This window comes from Dipteris shenzhenensis, chromosome 1 (genome assembly GCF_047967505.1).
Source record: "Dipteris shenzhenensis isolate YYH24624 ecotype China chromosome 1, Dip_SZ_1.0, whole genome shotgun sequence".
Taxonomy (NCBI): Eukaryota; Viridiplantae; Streptophyta; class Polypodiopsida; order Gleicheniales; family Dipteridaceae; genus Dipteris; species Dipteris shenzhenensis.
Window position 1 is genome coordinate 56,077,392 of NC_141596.1, and position 24,415 is coordinate 56,101,806.

At 43.6% G+C, this 24,415-nt stretch overlaps 1 protein-coding gene across 2 annotated transcripts in view; it reads right to left on the minus strand.

The window, feature by feature from the left end:
• Positions 1-3,732: 3,732 nt before the first annotated feature.
• The window catches only part of LOC147906075 (dentin sialophosphoprotein-like protein), a 61,217-nt gene continuing 40,534 nt past the window's right edge, over positions 3,733-24,415 (minus strand). Inside the window, exons 8-10 of one of the 2 annotated variants that reach the window (XM_087376432.1) lie at positions 4,818-4,932; positions 4,339-4,389; positions 3,733-4,147 (exon numbers count right to left, since the gene is read on the minus strand). In XM_087376432.1, the coding sequence (XP_087232558.1) occupies positions 4,097-4,147; positions 4,339-4,389; positions 4,818-4,932 (217 nt within the window). In that variant the 3' untranslated portion in view covers positions 3,733-4,096. Of the gene's footprint in view, positions 4,148-4,338; positions 4,390-4,817; positions 4,948-24,415 lie in introns of both variants that reach the window. The other variant, XM_087376428.1, reaches the window with a different exon arrangement.

The window sequence follows — 24,415 nt, forward strand, 5'->3', positions numbered from 1 at the left end:
GCATATGAATCCTCTGCCACATCATCAAGGCCCCTCTTCTTCACAAAACCTTCGACAAGGCATAACTTGCAATCCAAGAGGAATTTGCACACGCTCCAAAAAGGAAAAGTGATTGCCTTTTCAAGTTCTACGTACCTATTGGATCAGAATCATTGTATGCAATTAGACACTGCCAATATTGAAAGAAATCAATTGGTAAGACCTTTGCAACAAATGACAAATTAAAGCATGAATGCACACATCATTATCATAAGCATGCCAAAAGCACAAGTGCATGAGATGACCATAGCACGAAGCCTGGCATCCACACATAAAGCATCAAGGCACATGGAAGAACAAAGCATCATGCATCAAGCTACGTCAAGAGAAGAAGCGAACTCCATCGACATCAAACATTGAGAAGCAACATCCTTTCCACCTATAGCCCATATGTTTGTAATCAAACCTGACTACCTGAGAGTAGCTATGAAAGCACCCAGGGGAGGTATTGACATGTAAAAACCACACTTGACCACCTTAAGTAGCAATGCATACACTAAGGGGAGGTGATGGAATGTAACTCACATCTAACCACCTTGCAGTAGCCAAAGGATCATGGCACCAAGGGAGGTGTTGAGAGTTGTGGTGCCATGAGCACATAATTAAAGGCTAAGGTATGGTATAGGAAAGAATTAAAGTAGCCACCCTAAGATGTGGACTACATGATGTGGAGATGTGGATTGAGGATATCCACAAGGAGAGATGTGGATGAGAGGATCCCACATGGTTTGACTATTCCAAGGGCACTCTCTATATAAGAGGCCTATCATGTATTGTTGAACACACATTATAAGAGATGTAGATTTGCTATCTCCCTCTCATGTCTTATTTAGTGTGCTTTGAGCCTCCTTAGTTCTTCCGCTAATCTTGTGTGCACTAGGCTAAGTACGATCTGCACTTTGTCAAGTCCTACCTTTTTCTTATCCAGCAAGTAAAGATACAAAATACAAGCAGTATATCCACTGCTCTCATGCTATGTGCGCCACATGCCTTTTTACAAATTTTGACCACACAATTCATGCATCAATTTTCATGTTGTCAATTCCCCTTGGAATCCTCTAGTGACAATAGTGGGGAGACGTTGCCCCCCTACACCCCCCCTTTATAGAGTGGGTATAAACACACCTGGATCTAAAGCACAGCTAAAAACAACCTCTAGAAAAAAGGATTAAGGTCCACATACAACAATCTCCCACTTGGAGACTGATCATAGTAACTTCTCCGTTACTACACTCACAAATTCTTTAGATCTGGCTTTCTCTCATATTGTTCCTCATTCTTGAAGACTAATTAAAATTACACAATATCTTAACTTCTCCCTGCTAACCACCTTAGTCAACATGTTAGCAAGATTCTGGCTAGTGTGTATCTTTTCCAACTTCAACTATCCATCCTTCGAAATAGATCGAATGAAATTTTATTTGAGCTATATATATTTGGTCTTTGAATGAAAGATTTGATTCTTTACGAGATAAATAGCACTCAGGCTACCACTATACAAGCTATAATTTTCTTGCTTCTTTCTAAGTTTCTCCATAAACCTCTTCAACCAAATCATCTCATCATCCCAAGTTTTGCCATAAACCTCCACAACCAAATCACCTCCATAAACCTTTGTAACCAAATCATCTTTTTAAAATACAACTACTGCTACAATTCCACCTACAATTAAAACATACCCAGTGATGCTTCTTCTTCCATCTTTATTAAATGCCATATCTGAATCAACATAACCTTGTAAAAAAGTATTTGAATCTTTAAAAAATAATGCATGAGTTGTACCTCTCAAATATTTAAGAATCCACTTTATAGCCATCCAATGTTCTTTACCTAGATTGTTCATAAATCTTCTCACAACTCCCACTGCATACGCAATATTTGGCCTTGTGCAAACCATTGCATACATCAATCTATCAATTGTTAATGCATATGGAACCCTTGACATATAGTCAATCTCCTCCTATGTCTTGGGACATATTTGTATAATCTGAAACGATTAGCGAAAGGTGTGGAAACAAGCTTTACATTCTGTATTCCAAACCTTTCAAATACCTTTTCAATGTACTCACTCTAAGACAAGGTCAATTTGTGCCAGATTCGGCTCAATTCCTATGTGGGAATTTTGTCTCCCAAGAGTTTCGATATAGAGGCTCGTACTATTGCATCGAACTCCATAGGAGTTTGCTATTTCTTTTGATGTTTGGAAATATGGATTTAGAAAGTTGTATTAATTGAAAGCCTCGTGGGAAAGATTTGTTTGATTTTTAGTGCTTTCAAATTGTAGAGGTTAAAGCCAAATTGCAAGGAGGCTCGAGCCAACTCTTCTATAAATGGTAAGGCAATTTTGTTCGATGAGTTAGACAAACCATGTAGAGAAAAGGTGGTAGTCATGAGGGATACAAACTACCTCGTTTTTGTTCTTGAAGGATATAGAAAAAGAATGCTTAGTGCGCAAGTTATGGCAACTAGCGTTCTTGTATGGTCAAGCATTCCAAATTATAACTATCCATGAGCGTTCAAGAGTTCCCCACTTTAGTATCAAGGCTTGTATCTTAGGTGCATAATTCCCTATCTAGTTGCTGCTGTTTGACTTTTAGGTGCTATCTAGAACTCGTTATACTGTCTAAACTTAAGGTCCTTGTAAGAAAGAGGAGAAAGCCTGCTCTCGCAAAGTGATCCTGAGTACCCTATGACGTCTTGTAACACATATGTACCCTTTCATCTATCCCACTAAAGTGACCACATGCCTCGATCTCCCATGTGATTGGCCTCAATCTTCCACAAGATTGCACAATAATGATGATTTAGAATTTTCTAAATTAGATGAAGAAAGCTAGCTAGATTCATCCATGAGGCATCATGACCATGGAACATGAGCCCAGTCGTCTACAAATGGCCCATGATGAATTTGCAAACAAGTTGAACCACGTTCAAGTTGCCTGCCGTGAAGAGGACAAGAAAGAGAAATTAAGTGGCAAAGAAAAAGGAGGACCGAAATAGAAACAAGAGAGAAAGGGGGAAGACAAACGAGCCTCAACAAATCACAAAAAAGATGGGAATATTTTAAAAATTAGTGAATTTCGCTTCTACAAGAAGTCGCTGCCTCAACTTAGGCCTACCTGTGGCAGGCCAAAAACTTCATGAATGGAATATCTCATGAGCAATTAGACAAGTTTGAGAAGTGGTAAGGTGAACATGCACAATATAACATTAATGCCATTGACAAACTCGAGTAGGTCAGCTCGGAGGTCTTTGAGTTTAAAGCATTTTGTTCGAGAAGACCTAGATCATCAGTAGGTCCATTTCATACCGTCTTAAGATTAGGATATCCCAATCAGAGTTATAAAGGATTATAACCATACCTCAATCCAAATAATTTTTGAGGATATTGTTTGATCTACGTCATTGAACGATTGCTGAGTTCACCTAACTTGGGCTTGAATCTCATCAAGCTAGAGCAGTTGATTCAGTTATTGTCGGGTGGGCTCAGGCTCATTATATGATGTTCAATGGCCACTCGTAAACTTCGTACCACAAAATTTGATAGAAACACTCTGATAGCACGAGCACATTAAGATTGAAGTCTGCCACTTCATTCAATCTACAGCCAAATAACTTGTGTGCCTAGTTCTAATATCCATCAAATACAGACCAAATTTTCGCAAAGAGACCGAGAAGATAAATTACGGCGACTTAATAAATCTGTGGTCTAGCAAAATCTGCTCACACCGAAAATTTGCTCTGTACATATTAGACAATGGGCTTAGAACAAATCTTTCTTACAAATCAAGTACCAGCAATGCATCATATTATATAACCCTGTTCTGCCTGTACAACATGACGAAAAGAATGCGGAACATTTTACACTCACTCGCCAAACCTGTTTTACATTTGGCACGGCTCTGAATCAAAAAAATATGAAGGGGCAGAGAAGGAAACATGGAGGGACATGTGCTACAGGTCACCTACACAACCCGTCTCACCAGAACAGCCGAACATTTGCCAGCAATGGCCGATTCAAAGTGCAAGGCAGTTGAAGAATCTTGCATCAGATGCTTCACCCCTGTCCCACATTTTCTGCATACTCTTTACAATGCTGCTTGATTACCTTTGTTATTTAAAAACAACACGGAGTTAGACCTCAACTGTACAAATCCTGGAGAAAGGATACAATCTCAGTAAAAGTGAAGTGCAAGATAATTGGAAGATTTTTCTTAGTTGCATAAGGATAATAAGTCATTCTTAAATGGAGATGAGCAGATGAGTTGCCAGATTCCAAGAGAAAAAGTGATATAGTACCCGCAGTTCTTCATGTAAAAGCCTGAAAGTACGCAGCATGCGCTTATACCTCTGTAACCACAGCATAGCATGTAGCCAGTCAGTGTACTACAAAAGTATCATAAGCTCCTGGGAAACTGAATGGTATTAGTCTTTCTTCCTTCATTCCCTACTCCAAAACAAAACACACCCCCCCCAAAAAAAGTGGGATCAAACAATCTTTTCCTATTCCCAAATCAATAGAATTGTTACCTGAACTCACTAAGCAAAACTAGTCTCCACAAAGAAACATCAGAAAATTTCAAACCCTTCCCAACCAGACAGCTAAGGTCTATATCATGACGTGAGGCACTGCTTATAAATAATTACGTCATGTGGTAATCTACTGTGTAATGGAAGCTAGGCTAGAGATGTTACAATGTTCAATATTCCACTTTAATAATCAAGTTTACACTTGATACCGCAACTTTGCCATCTTAGGATATATTACAACATTATACCTTGTGACATTGGAGGTAATCCTTCCGCACTTTCGCATAGATGCTTGCAAGTTTGTTCTTATCATCCTTACACTTTGCCTGCTCAATCTGCTTTCGAAGGCATTCAAAATCCTCCCTACAAAGTGATGGCCTTTTAAATCAGCAATCTTCAGCATTAGCATCAGCTTAAGGGAATTAGAACAGGACAAGTACACATCATAACACTAACAACTCAATAATCAATTGCTTATATCACATCCAAATAAAGAATCCTGCTACTGTCCAGTTGATGTACGTAGGGAAGCAACTAAATAAATGACAACCATGCAAACATTAAGGACCAGGACCAGGCTTTGACAAAGTTTTAGAATTCACACAAGGCAGACAGTGCAAAAGAAGATTGGCACAGTAGCTCATTCAGAGGAAGCAAGCCCTTGTCAGGTAGGGATAGGAACAACATATAAGTTCCATTCAATGCCCATATTTTTTCAAGTATAAACCCCTAAAAACCAAAACCGCCCCCCAAAAAAAAACGACCAATGGGGTTGCCATGTAGATACATTCTTGCCTACAAATCTTCAACGCCATCATGCATAGTCACTAGCTAAAACAATATTCCCATTGAGCTAGTCAAAGTCAAAAAACTGTACATCTGTCAACAAATACAAATACATCTATTTATTGCTTGCCTAGAAAGCAGCAAACTCTGTATACACGAGTACATAGAGAGATGAATACAGACTTAGACCTTTGAGCAGTGGTACGCAGGTACAATCCACGTAGCACCAAAGGTCTATGACACCACCATTCTCGATCACAAACCCGCGAGGTTCTCAAGCAATCCTGGCACAAACATCAGGTCTACCAGCTGTCCCCCTCATAATCTAGGGACAGCCTGGAACCCGCCAAGTACCATGCTCTAAAGGTCTAATTCAACCCATCTTCACTTTGGCAATCCCCGAAACCAAGTGCTCCATCTAAACAATGAAATCCTAGTGGCTCATCACATAGATTCCCAAGGCCAAATGTCTTTCCAGAAATCCTGGACCATCAGCTCCATATGAACCCTCAACTGAGAAGTCTCCAAAGGCCGGTAAATCCGAAATAATGAGCAAATCGCTTAATTACAGCCACTCAGAAAATACAAGACACAATTAAATAAACTTCTACACACAATCCAAGAGCTAGAATGCCCCTGGTCCACACCAGACACCAGATTGGCCCCAAAATCATTCGGGCCCCTTGCGGTATTTCTTTAATTATATTTAGTAAGATCAAAATACAGCAAAGCCTCAACTTTGCACACCACCCGAGAGATCAATCAACTTTTTACTCAAGAAGCCTTACCGCGGCTGGCAAAAGCATCAAAACCCAATGCAAATTCCATGGCCATCCTGGCAAAAACATATGGGCAATCTTAGGCAAGAATCGAGCGTCCAACAACCAAATACCTGGTATCTGGCAACCTCTGGCTCAACCAAACCCTGTTGAACCAAGCCGTCTAGCAAGAACACAAGCCTGCCAGGCGAAATCATCAGCAACACCCCTGGAGAGGAAAAACACAGAAAAACAATCTCTTCCTGGCACCCCTTTGTCTGCTGACATTTAATCCTTAGTATGCGAATTGAACTGGAAGCTTTCTGGCACCATGGCAACCACCAACAGAGAATTCGCTCAATTCTGGATGCTCCAAACTGCTTAGAACATATGTGAATTCTGCCAGAGCTCTGTTTGTTGACCCTAGGAAGGATCTGGAAGCAGAAAAACTGGTGAACAGCAAGTTTGGCAGCCCCAGAGGGCCCCTTGCAGGTGCAACTCAAGATCTTGCCCAGTCTAAAGCAAATCGGCTTGCTTGGGAGCTTAAAACAGCCTTCAGAAGTTGCAAAACTGATGGTGCCTGGCTCCTAGAAGAAGTGTGAATCAATCCTTGGGGCTCTGGAAGGCACGGACATCAGGCATGCAAATAAAAATAAACTGATCCAGAGGGTCTTGGCACAAAAACGAAATTCGTTTTTGAGCTTGTGGCAGCCCACCAACAGCCCACACACTGCCTTGGTAGTTGAAAATCAGTAAGGCAATGTGATAGAATAACCCTGAAGCACTCTCTCAACCTGTGACTTGCTTCTATGGTCCAGAAACAAGCCTCAAAGCAAATTTCTCCTTTTCTGCTTGCTTTCCAAGCAAGCTAGCCAAACGTGGCTCTTGGACCTATTTTTAGCGAAATGGATTTTTACCCCTCTCTAACCCACTTGCCCCTTGCCCTTGGCCCTAGGAATTAATTGCATTGAAGTGTCCTTTGAACTGTTTTAATCAGTTGAGGCTAGGGCAGTCACCGTAAATTCCCAAAGCTTAGAAATTCATGTCCCCGTGGCATAACCCCCTCTTGAAACACAGCAAACGTCCCCGTTTGCACTGAAATTTTTTCTTTGTTCCATCACATGTTGCAGCAAAAGTTTCAAACCAAGTGGAAGCTTATAGCCTCGGTTAGTCAAGAACACAACCAGGCATCATTCCACTAACGACAGACATACATGCTCAGATAGACAAGATGCTCCGTAGGGTCATCCCGTTGTAATGAGCTGTCATTAAGAGTGGCATATACTGCCATTATAAGAATGTGCCCAATGCACAACAATTTGCAGATCCATCGATAGCAAACCATATCCAACCACAAACTAATCTCAACAGATTTGGAAGACTCTTATATTCAAGATTCCAAGATAAACAAGATATACACGCAATATATGATTTGGTAGAGCTGCAGGTAACCAAGTCATATACCATGTACAAATAGTCTGACAGTGATGACTAGTAGACTGATCTAGAAGTCCCGCGGTAGATATACAGTCAGCAAGCGGTACCTTGGGTGAGACATACAAGTGCCTCTAGATATCAGAAGCAGTCTCAACCAATGAGAGTGGCGGTGCTACCCCCCTCTTGAGCATCAGGCAATGCTCCAGACGCATGCTCTGCTGAGTATGAATGAGCCCCAACAGAAGTTGGCTCAAACTGCTCAAATCCCAGCAATGGAACCCCTATCACCAGCCTTCAGCTTCTCCAAAGAGCTGTATATCCAAAATAATAAGCAAATTATTTAATTGCAGTCAATCAGAGAATTCAAGACAGCAAATAAATAAACTTCCAAACACAATCCAAGAGCTAGAATGCCCCTTGTCCACACTAGACACTAGATTGGTCTAGATTGGTCCCAAAATCATTGGGGCCCCTTGCGGTATTTCTTTGATTATATTCAGTGAGTAGCAAAGCCTCGACTTTGCACAACACCTGAGAGATCAATCAACTGAATACTCAAGCCAATGTAAATTCCATGGCCATCCTAGCAAAAACCTGTGGGCTATCTCAGGCAAGAGTCGGGCATCCAACAACCAAAATACCTGGCAACCTCTGGCCCAACCAAACCATGTTGAACCAGGCCAGTTAGGCAGAAACAAACAAGAACACAAGCCTGGCAGGCGAAATCATCAGCAACACCCCTAGAGAGGAAAACACAGAAAAATGATTTCTTCTTGGCTCCCTCTGTTTCCTGGCATCCCAATCCTGATAGGCGAATTCAACTAGAAGCTTTCTAGCACCCTAGCAACCTCCAACAGAGAATTCGCGTACTTTTGGATGCTCCAAATTGCTTAGAGCATAGCGATGTGATAGAATACCCCTAGAGCACTCTCCCAGCCTGTGACCTGCCTCTCTGTGGTCAAGAAAAAAGCCTCAAAGCAAATTTTTCCTTTTTTGCTTGCTTTCCAAGCCAACTAGCCAAACGTGGCCCTTGGAGCTATTTTTAGCGAAAGGGATTTTTACTTTAACCCACTTGCCCCTTGTCCTTGGCTCTGAAGTGTGTCCTTTGAACTGTTTTAATCAGTTGAGGCAGTCACCGTAAATCCTAAAGCTTATAGAAATTCATGTCCTCGTGACATAACCCCCCTCTTGAAACACAGCAAACATCCCCATTTTGCTTTGTTCCATAAGAACCTGCAGCAAAAGTTTCAAACCAAGTGGAAGCTCGATTTGTCAAGGACACAACCATGCATCATTCCACAAACAGCAAACATGCATGCTCAGACAGACAAGATGCTCCGTATGGCCATCCCAAAGGACCCACATAGATGATTTGTCCTCTCATAGACAGAGCGAGACACTCTGTTGTACTTGTGAAGGCTGCCCTGTATTTGGCTTCACAACTAGAAGTAGCAACTATAGGTCACTTCTTGCTAAATCATGAAATGCATGAAGATCCAAGCATGAAACAATTGCCACTATGAGACACTCTCATGTCGTAACAACCTGCCCAATCACTGTCTGTGAAAGCATGCAAAACCAGTGCCATAGCAGTCCCATATGTTTTGTGGCCTTCAAGTAATGGAAGACCCGCTTCGCGCTTTGCCAATGCTGAGTGTTGCACTTGTGCATGTCATTATACCCCTCAACACAAGCAAACTAGATGCCCAAGTACTAGTGCAACCTGCCCATATCTGTCATTGCAAATGATTTCTGCCTAGCAGCCTTGAAATCTGCAATTTTTTGCATAAGCATGTCATCCACAAAAAGAATTAAACTCAGAAATTCTGATTCACTCTTCCAAACATAAAGAATGACTTCTGTAGGGCTGTTCTGAAATCCAAGGCATGTCAAATGTGCATGTATTGTGGCATACCATGCCCGGGGTGCCTGCTTCAATCCATAAAGCAATCTTGATGTCCACCTGATGGACCTCCCAATGTCTGTGAGATGTGAGAGCAATGACGCACCGATTCTCTTTTTGCACCCAGTGATGTCATGCCCAGGTTTCCTGTAATAGTTACATCTCTTTTTCTTTTTCTTCTCTCGAGAAGAAGATGCATCAGAGGAATGACCAGCATGTGTATGAGGAGGCTTATGAGCTGAAACTTTTCCCTTGTCCTTATTTCTATGCTGAGGGGCAAAGGCTTGATCACTAGCCATAGAAGCATTTCTATTCACACGGCTTTGTTCTTCCTATAACAAAAAGGCAACAAGCTGGTTAAAAGTGTAGTGGTTGGCGTTGCCCATAGTTTTTTCCATACGTTACCATACGCATACGTCATACGAGTACGGAAGTATGATTGGAGTATGGTTCAGCCCTTGGGGCTGAAACATACGTGACCCTAGTTTTATCCAAAAAATTTCAGAAAAATATAGATTGATCATTGATCATTGTACACATTAAATTGACACAGAGGTATTAAACTGAAACTTGAAACTTGTATAATTGTATTAATTTTAAAGTCGTCAATCATGAGTCATGAGTCATGAGTCGTGAATCGTGATTCTTCATTCATGAAAGACTCCAGCCTCCAGAGACCGTAGTCATCTGGATTCTAGATTTTGATACATCATAGATGGAATCATAGATCATAGATCAATAATCAATACTACACCAAATTTCAAAAGGTCCAAAACATCATGATCAAACTTCAAAGGAAGTAGGTACACCGTATTAGTAACTACACCAAAACATGAAAGGAAAAACATCATAAAGAAAAGGCTGCCAGTGTGCCACAGCCTCAAGCTGCATCTTCATTCTCATCCTCTTGCTCATCCTCATCCTCATCATCATCTGCATCAATGCCTGCACCCTCCTCATCCTCCTCCTCCTCCTCATCACTATCATCCTCATCTGCCTCGCCATGGAACTCCAAAAGACTAGAGCTGCTTGAGGCAGCAATGGTCAGCCTAAATAGGCTCTTGAGGCAGCAATGGTCGGTGTGCAACGGCCAGCCTGCAGGCTGCAAGCAGAGCTGAGAGCGTCGGTCAACGGTGATTCGTGAATCGTGAACAGCACGTACTACGGAAGCCTTCGCAACTTGCAATATTTTCGTACGGAATCCGGATTCGAATCTCGAACATCGCAGCCCAGCAACAATATAAGGTACGTACTACGCATCCCGATTTTTTTACCCCCAAAAAAAGCCACGTACGGAAATCCGTACGGACGTCCGTACGTACGGCCGTACGGAATCCGTACGGAAAAACCTACCATACACGTACGGTTGCAATCATGGCGTTGCCCATGGCAACAAACCACAAAGTAGTGGCAAAGCCCTGGTAGGTATCAAGCAATCCATCTAGTGTCAACGAGGATATGGTAGACGCGACCTTCACCCCGCCCGCTGCTGCCCCCGCCCCTCGCGCTGCCTAGGCTCCGCCCTGCCACTCCCACCCTTCTCTCCCCGCGCCCTCCCCTCGCACCTTGGTCGCCGCCTTGCTCGCCTTGCTGCAAGCCCCCTCCGCTAGCTGAGTGCTCCCGCCTGCTGACTGGCTGCCCCCCCTGCTCCGGTTCAGCCTTGAGCCTCTCCTGGATGGCGCATCCCCAGCCTTGGCCTGCTTGTTGGTGGCTTCCTTCCCGTGGCAGGGTGGTCTTCCAGGCTGGTCTTTTGCACCCTTCTCCCTCTCCGTGGAGTAGAAAGCGTCTGGGTTGGGGGTGTTCGGGCATTTGGAGGTGTCGAGCCACTTGTGGCATGGGGCCTTGCACTTCTTCGGAGGGGAGTATCTTCGGCTTCAGCCGTCTCCCTTGCCCTGGCGGTCCTCCACATTTGCACCTTCACAGCAGCAGTAGGTTCATCTTTCAGGAAGCGTCTCTCCCTTCCCGGTGGCATTTCTTTGGCGGGAGGAGGTTTGCCCTGCACTCTCCTGCTCTTCCGGAGTTAGAGTTCTCCTCGCAGCTTTGCCCTGGCGACATCGGCCATGGCCATCCCCCAGCCGTCCAGTTCGTGCCTCTCCGTGGTGGTGGTTGTGCTGCCCTCGTCCCATCAGCATCTCCTAGTCGCGAGTGGTGCACTGGAGCTGGAAAGACCTGGCCCTTGGACAACAACCCAGAGGGGTCGCGTCGGCTGGTGGCCTCCTTGCTTGGGTCTCCAAGCTTCTCAAGACTCAGAGTTTTTCTCGAAGATTCTTTTTCCACAGGGCGGCGGCCCTTGACTCTTTCCTCAGGGATCCCTTCTCCTTTGGCTCTACTTCTTCTTGTCGTACCAGGAGATTCCCAATTTGGGTTGAGGCCTGCAGGTGCGTGGAGCGGGCTACTGGAGTGCGGACTCGCCCCCCGTCAGGTAGTGGTTGCTCATGCTGGCAGGCCTCTTCCTATTGGCACCCTCGGGCGGGCACGATGGACGGGAGCTCAGCGGAGGAGGGATCCATACATGCTTGGATTACGAGTATCTCCAGGATTCAGCTCATCAGGGATTATTGGTCGGCCTCGATTGCTCGATGGTGACTCAGAGGAGTCATATCAGTTGATGGTTCACTGTCTCGAAGACTTTCTAGTACTTCTAGGATTCACTTCATCAGGGATCCGTAGCTTTTTTGGTTTTGCGGTTTACTGGTTTTCAGAAGACCCAGACTAGGGCTTTTGTTTTGACAGCATTTTGTAACAGTTTTATGCTTAGCCCTGTGTGGCTTGTAGTTTCGCAGGTGGGAGTTATCCCTGTGCTCCAGCATTGCTGTTGAGTCTCTTGTATTCCTTGTCTCGAAGTAATATAATTAGCCCTTCTTTTTGTGAAAAAAAAAAAATCCATCTAGTGTCATGGATACAAGCCAAGAATTTGGGACAATCAATCTTTAACATCAACATGGCATTGACTTTGAGGAGACCTTGGCTCCCACTTCATGCAAGAATGGATGGATGCCATGAGAGCTGAAATTGCTTCCATTCATGCAAATGGACATGGGAGTTGTGTGACTTGCATAGCAGGCAAGCGTGCCTTATGCACTAAGTGGGCCTATAAATTGAAGCGCAAAGATGATGGTAGTGTTGACCGCTATACATCCCACTTTGTTGTGAAAGGATATGCCCAGCAACACAGCATTGACTTTAAAGAGATATTCGCTCCACTTCACGCATTACGACCATTCAGCGTGTTATTGCTCTTGCATCTCACAAGCATTGGAGGTCCACCAATTGTACATTAAGACTACTTTCCTTCATGGGGATTTATTGGAAGAGGTCTATGTCACCCAACATCCAAGATTTGAGGTTGCAAGTTCTAAAACTTCGGTATGCTGGCTGAAAAAGGCCCTCTATGGTTTGAAGAAGGCACTTCGGGCCTGGTATGCCAAGATACATTCATTTCTGCTATGCCTTGGGTTTCAAAACAGCCCTACAAAGGCCACTCTTTATGTTTGGAAGAGTGAACCAGTGTGAGAGTTTTGGAAGAGAGAGAGAGAGAGAGAGCAAGAGAGAGTGAGCTTGAGAGCTGAAAGCTTGAGAGCTTAGTTGCAATAGAAGAGTGTGAAAGTGTACAACTGAAAGAGTTAGAGATAAGGTTTTGTCCTAGTGACAAAACCTTAGTAGTCTAACCATAGTTAGTGAACTAACTGCGGTTAGGGGGAAAAACCTCTTAAAGAGAGAAAAGTGCCCCTAACTAGCTTATTAAATTACATTGGTCACTGTTGAATTATATCTATAATTCTAACACCCCCCTGCAGTGCCAATGTCATGTACAAGGCTGATCAATCACCAAACGGATATAAGTTCAGGGCACTGCGAAATGCCTCAAACTTTTCACGTGGTAGTGTTTTGGTGAAAATATTTGCAATGTTGTCATGTGTGGACACAAAGATCATACTGATCTCTCCTGCATGCAACTTCTCTCTGACGTAGTGATAGTGAACCTCAATGTGCTTCGTGCGAGCATGAAACACTCGATTCTTTGCCACTGCAATGGCACTCTGACTATCAGTGAGAATTGGAGAAGGACCCTCCAAAGACAGATGAAGATCAGCAAATAGACGTCGCAGCCAGACACATTCAATTGTTGCTGTGAAAGCTGCCCTGTACTCAGCTTCACATGATGAGGTAGCCACTATAGATTGTTTCTTGCTTAGCCAGGAAATGCAAGATTTACCCAAAAAGAAACAATTGCCACTAGTGGACTGCCTAGTGTCATAATCACCAGCCCAATCTGAATCACTGTAGGCATGCATCTGCAAGTCACCCCCCTGGGAAATAACAAGCCAAAAGACTTCGTGCCCTGCAAATAACCGAAGATGCACTTAACTGCCTGCCAATGCATAGTTTTTGGGTTGTGCATGTACCTACTCACCTGAGATACTGCAAACTTAATATCAGGTCTAGTGTTGCAGAGATATAAGAGGCATCCAACAGCCTGACTGTAAGATGTGGCATCAACTGATTCTCCTGCATCATGCATTCAAGAAGAGTACCTGCATATGCTGATTCCACTGAATTAGCACCTTCCATGTGCCTTGCTGCACTGCGAGTCCTGCCAGGTAATGGAGCATCAATTTTACTCTCCCTAAGAGTCTGTAACAGCCAGTTTGGGACTGTTTTTTCTGCATGTATGTCTGCAATTTCTTGCTGCACCACCTGTTCCACTGCCTGTGGAGGTGGCAAGACATCCTGTGGCTGAATTAAATCATCAGGAGGTGGCTGTAAATTCTGATTTGCATCAGAAATATCAGCAGGGGAACCCAAGGCAATGGGTAGCAACCCCTCAAAAACATCCTCTGAAGAAGAAGGCATATGAAATTCAGCCTAAGTGTGAGCTGAATTTTCTGCAAATATCACATCTCTACTGACAATGATTTTGCGTGTAGCAGGATTGTAGAGACGGTACCCCTTGCTTTCTGCACTGTACCCAACAAATATGCACTTAATTGCCTTATCTGACAACTTGTGCCTAAATTCAACTGGCACATGAGCATATGCAAGGCATCCAAAGACTCGGAAATGATCCACTGAAGGCTTTCTCCCATTCCAGACCTCATAGGGAGTTTTTGTTTTCAAAGCCTTAGTGGGAGCCCAATTTAAAATGTAGTTGGCACACATCAGACCTTCAAGCCAGAATTTGTGAGGCATGTGTTTGCTTTTCAGCATACATCTGTCCATCTCCATAAGAGTTCTATTTTTCCTCTCAGCTTTGCCATTTTGCTGAGGGGTCAGCCTCACTGTGAGCTGATGCACAATACCCTTGCCTTTTAAAAAAGCATCAAAATCTGCAGACAAGTATTCCCCGCCTCTATCTGTGCGCAATGTCTGTATCTTGAGTCCGGTTTCATTTCCAACCATGGCTGAAAAGTGTTTAAACACCATGAACACTTCTGATTTGCACTTCAGCTCAAAGACCCAAGTGAAATTGGAGTAATCATCAATAAAGGTAACAAAGTAGAGATGACCACCCAATGATGGAGTCCTCATGGGACCACAGACATCACTGTGTATAAGCTGTAATTTGCGGACAGCTGTAACTGAACCATCCTTTTTGAAGGGGAATCCATGCATCTTGCCTAAAATGCACCCTTCACAGGCATGTGGAGGAGGTATCTCAAGAGGTGGCAATACATCAACCATAGAGTGCTTCTAAAGTGTCATCAAGCTGTTGTAATGCATGTGGCCATATCGGGCATGCCATAATTCTGCATTCTGCATGGCAACAGTAGGGGTAGAAACTGCAAGAGCATGGGCTGCTCTTTCCTCAAAAAGATCAAGCTGAAAAAGCCCACGCAAAAGAGTACCAGATAATCTTAAGGCATAATCATTTTTCCTGTCTCAGACAACACATTTGTCATTCTCAAGATGACCTGAAATCCAGCTCTCTTAAGAGTGGACACTGAAAGAAGATTCTTGGTGATACCAGGCACATATAAGACATTCCAAAGTCTGAAAACTGAGCCATCAATGGCAGTAAGCTCAACTTCTCCTGTGCCACGTACTGAATATGACGAGTTATTGGCACAAGTGACTTTCTTACCAACGGGAGGTGAATGCAAGTAAGTAAAAAGACACTTCCTAGAAGTGATATGCTTGGATGCACCGCTGTCAAAATACCAAGTGTTCAATGTTTCATTGACACTGAAAGCAGATGCATCCGTGGAAGAGTCATAACTGCAAGTCAAAAATGCATATGTATCATCATTACAAGTGGCTGTACTATCTCGAGCATCTGGAGCAGCCAGCCTAGAATCTGAAATGCAAGATAAAAAGGCATAATCCTGTCCAACAAAGTTGGCTGCAGCATCCCCATTGTCAGATGCATGAGGAGCTGAATCTGAAACAGCCATACCGGAGCTGTTTTTCTTCTCTTTTGCAAGCCTTTTCCTGCATTCTGCAATGTGATGACCTGGCTTTTTGCAGTAATGACAAAAACCCTTCTTCTTGGGCTTACTTGCATCATTTTTAGCCTTTTGTGAAGGCTGATTTACTGATGTCTTTGCCTGTCCCTTTGTTTTTGACTTAAACTTTGAGAGCATAGCTTGTTCACCTGCACGTGAAGCCAAGTTTTTCCTGGTCTGCTCTTCCTGAAGCAGAAGTCCTATCAACTCATGAAAAGTGAGAGGATTTGCACCCCCCCTCAATGATAAGTTCAGCGAGATATGAAAGCTGAGATAAGACTCAGGAAGAGAATTCAGAGTGGTAGTAATCATCTCTGAATCAGGAATAATCTCATCTATGTTCAATAATTGCTCTCTGAGATCCTGTAGCTTTGTGAGGTGGACTGACATGAAGTCACCCTCTTCCATATGTGTATTACTTAACTCTCTTTTCAAGAAAGATACCCTTGCTTATGCTACCTTTTAGGGCTGTGTCCGATTTGTGAACGCAGCCCGTCAGCTATAAGCTGACCTCTTGTATCTTGTTCTCGAAGTAATATAATTAGCACTATTTTTTCAAAAAAAAAGAAAAATACCCTTGCATCATTCCGAGCTGCATACATGCTTTCTAAGATATCCCACACTACCTTCGAGGTCTTACACGACTGGATATGCGGAATGATAAATCTTTTCACTGAAAGAGAGATGCATGACAAAGCAAGGCATCCCGTGAATCCCATCTCTTCTGCTCTGGAGTAGTGGCTATAGCTGCACCAACAACTTGTTCTGCAGCTGCACCCTGTGCACGACCTCTTCCATCTCCTTGCTGAGGAGGGGTATTAGGTGCCATACCTGCTGGTCGGATCTCACCCCCATTCACATAATCCCATAAATTGCGAGAAATCAGAATATTGCGTACCATAAAACTCCAGAGGGAGTAGTTGGTACCATCCAACTTGTCTTCCTGTGAAAGACCACCGAACTGGAAGTCATTCTGATTTTGCTGGGCCGTATCTGAGAAAGAGATTTAAGCAGATACAAAACTGAATTCCCTTACTGGGAATGAAATGCACAACTCCCAAAAAACACAGCCAAGCACTGGCTGTAAATGCAACTCAGATTTCTGCACTTGCACTGTCAGAAATCTGTCCAAGCATCAAAAACTCTCCAAAATTTGCCAAAAGTGCTGCAAAACACTTCAAGAAAGGCAGTATGAACTAAAAACTCCAAAATTGCTCTCCTAGCACAAAAGCCCCAATTTGTGGCTTGAAATTGCAACCAAAAAGGGGCAAATGGTCTGAAAGCCCCAAATGTTGCACAAATTGCTCTCTATCTGCAAAAGCCCCAAATTTCACTGCGAAATTGCAGTGTAATTGCAAAAGCCCCAAATGTTAAGGTGAAATTGAGTTGAAATTGGGGCAAATCCAAGAAAAGCCCCAAATTTTGCAAAATGCCCAATTCAAATAATATGCTCAAATCTGCCCAAAAACCTGCTCTGCCAAACAATGGCTTCCTGCAAAGAAATGTCTGCCAGACGACCAACTGCAAGAATGCCTGCAGGAATGAAACCTGCTCAGAAGGCCAAATGCAATTGTACGGACATGTACGGTGGGTACAACACCTGTACGGATGGGCTGCATGCAGAAAGTACGTAAGGTACTAAGGTTGTACGGAATAGTACGGACGTTGTGACGACGAAAATGACGCAGGAGCAGTACGGTCGACACAGGTGTACGATTGGCGACAACAAACCGTACGGAATTGTACGACGAACCGTACAGTCTGGCGACAGGCTGTACGGCTGAAGATCTGCTGTATGGAATATGACGCAGGAGTGCCGTACGACGTGTACCAACGGCTGGTCGACTGTACGATCTACTGACACCCACCGTACGGGCAGGTATAGCGAACAGGAGTCTGACGTGTAACAGACCTGTACAAACGCCTACAACACAAGAGTTGTACGGAGCAACAGCTACCCAGTGAGCTTCGAGAGATGGGCGTACGGCAATACAGACGAACTGCCAACGGAAGGTACAAATGAGAAGTGATGGTACGTGCAGGTACAGATTGGTACGGACGTAGCACTTATGTCGCTATGGTTGGCACAAAGAATTTGAACAACACATATTAACAAGGATCTAGAAAAGGTCACGAGTGGGAATACTCTAATCTCCTCTAATAGAGACTAATAATGACATTGAGTTAGAGGAACACCCAAAAATAGGAATAATGATGCCATCAAACTCAAAAATAGATTCTAGACTTTACCACAACTGGAAGGAAGAGGATAACAATGGAGAGAATGTTCATTGGATACATAGTTCATTAGTAGATGCTGATCTTTCCCTTGAAAAGGTAAAATGCAAATGGAAAAGCCAATATGGTAGAAAGCCTTAAAGAGTTAGAGATAAGGTTTTGTCCTAGTGACAAAACCTTAGTAGTCACTAACCATAGTTAGTGAACTAACTGCGGTTAGGGGGAAAAACCTCTTAAAGAGGGAAAAGTGCCCCTAACTAGCTTATTAAATTACATTGGTCACTGCTGAATTATATCTATAATTCTAACAATCAGAATTTATGATTATAATTCTTTGTGGATGACATGCTTATCACTAACACGCAGAAAATTGTAGATTTCAAGGCAGATTTGCAGAAATCATTTGCAATGTCAAATATGGGCAAGTTGCACTACTATTTGGGTATCCAGTTTGCTAATGTTGTAGGGGGCATATGATGAGTCACCAAATATATTGAACAGCTCTTGCAGCGCTTTCAATTCGAGGATTCTAAACCGGTTTCTACTCCATTGGAAATTGGCTTCCATTTCTCCTCAGAGGATGGGAGACCAACAGGCTGTGGGCTGCCTTATTTACTTACGTCATACCCAGCCTAATTTGCAGCATGCCGTTGCCTGGTTAAGCAGGTACATGCACAAGTCCAGCAAACAGCATTAGCAGACAGTGAAGCGATTCTTCCGTTACTGAAGGCCATGCAGCATTTCAGACTGTTCTATAGTGATCAGTCTTCTCTAGATTTACATGCATTCATGGACAGTGATTGGGCAAGTTGTTATGACACGAGGTTGTCTCACAGTAGCAACCATTTCATGCTTGGCTCTTCATGCATTTTTTGGTTCAGTTGCTACTTTGAGTTGTGAAAATGAGTACAAGGCAGCCTTCACAGCCACTGTATAGTGTGTTTAGCTTCGTAAATTACTTGCAAATCTTGATGTCAGCCAGACCTCCTCTACCATGATCTACGCTAACAGCCAGAGTGATTTGGCCATTGCGCGTAATCACGTCTTTCATGCACGTACCAAGTACACTGAGGTGCACTATCATTATTTTCGAAAGCGCCCATTAGCTCCAGATATACAGTTGTCCTACGTTCCCATGAAGGACCTAGCAGATCTCTTCACTTCTACCACGACCCAAGTTCGAGAAGCTTTCAGCAGGCTTTACACTTTTGCTTTTGCTTTTCTATGCTATATTCATCCAGGACAAATATGTGCAATCATGATATAGTTTCCAAGTATACCTGAGATATATCTAGGATGGCTTTGTTAGCACGTAGCCCTAGTATGACCTTGTAGGCTAGTTAAGACATTTAGTCCTAGCCCTAGTCAACTACTTGACTTTGGTCGACTAGTTGACTTTCACGCCATGCATTTTGCTTTGTAGCAAGTGTGTAATGGCAAAACCCCATCATCTTAATTTGACAATCATGACATCGCAGAGTACACACATCGTCTGTGAACCCCTGGAGCTCTAGCCATTTTGCTGACATTGATGTCTTCAATCTACCCACTCTCAAAATTTATAATCATCAATAGAGGTGATCGTTTAAAGAACTCCTGATCCGGCTGACCTTGGCAGCTTGACTTGTGTGTAGGTGTGTCGAATGTTGGATATCATGTTATTAGCTTTGATTTGTGTTGGTCCATCATGTAGCTTAGAGAAGGGTGATTATCAAAGGAGTTGATACAAAGCAAATATTTTTTTGGCCTAATCCATCCCTTTCGTGTGTTCTTCCAAACACCTAGCAACCTTTCGACAAATATTCCTAATCGTGGTATCGTCGACAATCATATTGTCGTTTGATCTTTTAGGTGCACGTTGCTGCTTTTTATTGTCGGCCCAATACTTCCTTGTCGAAATCCAAGCTCTTGCCACATTCAAGCACAGACTGTTGAGCACTTTGTCCACGTGCTATTCTGCTTGTTTCCATTTGGTGTTGTTGTATTTGTAGAGAAAATGATTAGTGAAGTTGAGATTCAGGTGTTAGAGGGATAAATAAAAAGCACTTGTTCAAACTTCCTACATGCACACACATATTCCAATGCCTCTCTGATGTAGTTGCTTGCAGCCAGAACCACCATATAACAAACAACATTCACGAAGTATTTGAAAAGATTAAGACTAACAATCACCAAATTTGCAGCCAAGGTAAAAGATTGTGATAGCCATCACATATATATAGATATCTATGTGTGTTGTATGTATTTACTTATTCTACTCTTTGTTGGAGATATCATAGCCAAAGAGTGTGTTGATGTGATGTGTTACTGTGTAGTACTAGGAGATGTAGTACTAGTTTATGTGTGTGCGTGTGTGTGTGTGTGTGTGTGTGATATGTGAGGGCCACGTGTCACTATGGGACTATCCCATATGCACTTGGTTCAAGTGTGTGAGTGTGTACCCTCTCTAAGGCTTGTACTTCGCTTGTCATGATATACTTGATGAATGAATGAAAGCCTTCATTATGTCTTCATTTGAGATCACTTCTTCAATCCCTAGCCTCTCTCTCTCTCTCTCTCCCTCACACCATGTTTCTAACATGGTATCAGAGCAGGTTCACCGTGCCATAGCGTCTTGCCACGTTATCTCAGACCTAACCCTAACCCTAACCCTAGATTCGCTCAGCCTCTTCCTTCCTGCAGCCGCCTCAGCTCTGCTCCATTTCTGCCTCAGTTCAGCCTCATTTCCGTCTCCTTTCAGCTGCAATGCTGCTTTTTACCCGTTTAAGGTTTATGCACATCCGTCTTCACTGCGCCCTCCATAGCCGACTCTCCTCGCAGTTTTTTGCGTCCATTTCTGCCAGTCTAATCGCCCCACAACCTGCTGGTCAGCCCGTTTGCAAAAAGGCGCATGTACACGAGCTGATTCGTACCTGTTCTATTCCCGTTTTTAGATTTTGCAGGTTTTTGCAGCAGAAGTCGACCATCAGCGACCGTTCATTGCAGATTTTCGTCACTTCTGGAGGCCTTTTCGACCTGTCTTGGAGCTGATCTTGCATTTTCGAACTGTTTCGGAGTTTCTGCTGCAGAACCTCTTTCAACAGAGCCGTTTTCGCGGGTGCTCCTAGGCTCTAACTCCTCTAGAATAGCTGACTCTTGGCCTGGTAACCTACTGGTGCATTTTGGTCCACCTATACCTCTACTACAGCATCTTGGTATAGCTTGGAGCTGGTTTGCTGAAGCGCAAACTATATCACTGCCCCCTCCAGCTACTTTTTTGAGGATTTAAGACCTGCTACAGAACCTAGAGCAGCCCTCGCGCCCACAAGTGCTCTTTCCTTGGCTCATTTCTGCATTTAGTGTAAAGAACCAGACTTCTCTACAATGCGAATGTGTGCAATGCATGCAGAATTTGAATGCCAAGTTGCCCTCCAATGGGGGAAGAGAGCTCTCGTGAGAGTACTTGTTTCTATTTCGACCTACATGCAACTTTCTCTGAGTGAGAAAGTATCGCAGCGATTGATGATCAGGTTGCACATAAAAATCAGCACCTAAAAGATAGTGCTTCCACATAGTAAGAGCATGGATTACAGCTACCAACTCTTGCTCATATACATTCATGTTGTGTTCAGCATCACGGAGCAGCCTGCTCTCATATGCAACCACTCTGCCTTCCGGCATAAGTACCCCACCAACAATTGCCGCTTGCATCACATTGAAGAACAAAAGGCTTTCGCGAGTCTGGCAAAATGATGACATGATCAGAGCATAGCTTTTCTTTCAGCTCATTGAATGCTGCAATTTCTTTCTTCCCCCAATGGAAAGGCACTGCCTTCTTCTGCAAAGCATGTAAGGGTGAAGCTATCTCAGCAAAATAGCGAATGAAGCGCCTGTAGTATGAACACAAGCCAAGAAAACCACGGACTTCATGTAGGTTCTTCAATGGATGCCAACTCTTGATTGCCTCTATCTTGGCAGGGTCCATCCTCACTCCATCTCGTGAGATAATGTGTCCCAAGAAATGCATCTCTGGCATGAAGAACTCACTCTTCTTTGTGTTGACCAGCAAGTTGTGTTTCCTGAGTTTTGCAAATACAACTGCAAAGTGTTGCCTATGCTCCTCTTCATCTTTGGAGTGCACAATAATGTCATCAAAGAATGTACCCACAAACTTCCTGTGCTCTCTGAAAATGCGATCCATCATGCGATTGAAGGTAGCAGGAGCATTAATGGCATGACAAGAAACTCATAAAGCCCAAAAGTGGTCTTGAGGCAGTCTTATGTACATCTTCGGGCCTGATTCATATCTGATGGTAACCACTCTTCAAGTCAATGCGACTGAAGATGGCTGATCCCTCTAATCGATCCAAGATGTCATCAATGCGTGGAATAGGAAATCAATTCTTGATTGAGATCTTATTCAAAGCCCTGTAGTCAATACACATTCTCCAAGATCCATCCTTCTTCTGCACAAGGAGGACGCGAGAACAATATGGAGAAGAGCTTGCCTGAATCAGCCCCTTCTGTAACAATTCATTCACCTGACACATGATCTCCTCCTGCTGTGCCGCACTCACCCTGTATGGTGGTCAGTTAGGTGGAGAACTGCCAGGAATGATATCAATGGTATGATCTTCTGGCCTCTCAGCAGGTAACTCCTCTGAGAGTTCATTTGAAAAACAATCTTGAAACTGAAATAAAAACTGAGTTTGCTGTTTTTCCAGCTTGGAAAATTTGGATTTATCCTCAACTCGTTCTTTTCAAATACGCTGAAAGATGCTTTTTTAGTATAGAAGAAATCAAGCGGATACAACTGGGACTGATTCCCCTTTCGAGTTTACATCTATGACTTGGGTTTTACCCCTATAAGTCAAGGTAAGCTTCTTATCATGTGTATCAATGATAGCATGCACACGGTACATCCAAGGCATCCCTAGCAAAACATCACACTTAGGTAAAGACATCACATAAAATTCCTCATAGTCCACGTATCCCTGAATGTGAATCCGTAGCTTCCCTATGATAGTGACAAAGCTCCGGATTAGCCATGTTGGCCTCACAAAGAGGACCAATCTCCTCTAGTCGAAGACCCAACTGAGCTGTAAGTTCAGGAGTAATGAAATTTGCTTTGGCTCCTGAATCATCAAAGTACAGACAATGCTGATCCCGTAGCTTGCCCCATACTCTGACATCTCTGTCTTCTTCTCATCATGCTCACCCCCAATGATGTCAGGTATGTGGCCAGCACTTGGCTTGGGTTTCTTGCCTCTTGGGTCCTCTCTAGTGCCTTGATTAGAATCAGCCCTTTCCTGTTCTCGTTAGGACAATCTGCTGCCCTATGGCCCGTCTCTTTGCAAAGAAAACATCTCCCTTCAACAAACAACTTGTTCCTCTCTTCAAGAGTGAGAGAAGAGGGCTGTTGTTTTCTCCTTTGTCTTGCCACAAACTTTGATTTAAGAGGGACTTTTCCAGCTTTCTCTAGTTTCTTTGGCTCCTCCTTGAAGTTGCTTTTGAAACCTGAGACTCTGCCCTACATGAGTGAGTAAGCTGTGTTGGCATTCTCTATCAACAGTGACATGCTGGAAATGTGTGTCTTGGTGCAATAGTCCCTCAACTCTTTGGGAAGACCACAACAATACTTTTCAGCTTGCTTTGAAATGGGGATTGTTCTGTAAGAGCTCACAGGTAGAAGCGCATCCCAAAATTTCTTGTTGTAATCTTCTAGATTCTTGCATTCCCTAGCATTCAAGTTATGCCACTGAGTCATGACATCCACTTCAAAAGTAGTGGTGAGCCATGCGGCTGAGAATGCCTTCTTAAAATCAACCCACGTAGCAAGTGTTTGGCCCTGAAGGAGAAGGTTAGACCACCACTGCATGGCATTACCCTTAAGGAATGTGGCTGCCTTCCTGATTCTCGAGGACTCTCTGAAGTATCCTCCAGTAAAAGCCAAGTCAAATTGTTGCAAGAAAGCAAGAGACTTCATCCTATCTGCATGACCATTGAAGGTCTCAAACTTCACTGCTGCCCCCCCTTCCTTGTAATCCTTCATCTTGAGCCTGGGCTCCAACTGATCATAGCCAGGGGGCTGCAAATAAAGAGGCTGCTGCCCTTGGAGTCCTTCTGGAGCTTGAAGAACACCCCCCACAGCTAGATTTGGAGGCACGGGTGGTACTGGCTGAGTATGTGACATGGGACTGCCTCCCTGCAGTCCAAGCTATATCCCCACATTAGCATTCAAAGAATTTGGGGCTGGCTGTGAAGTCATAGCCTGAAATATGGATGATCCTACACAGTGTGTA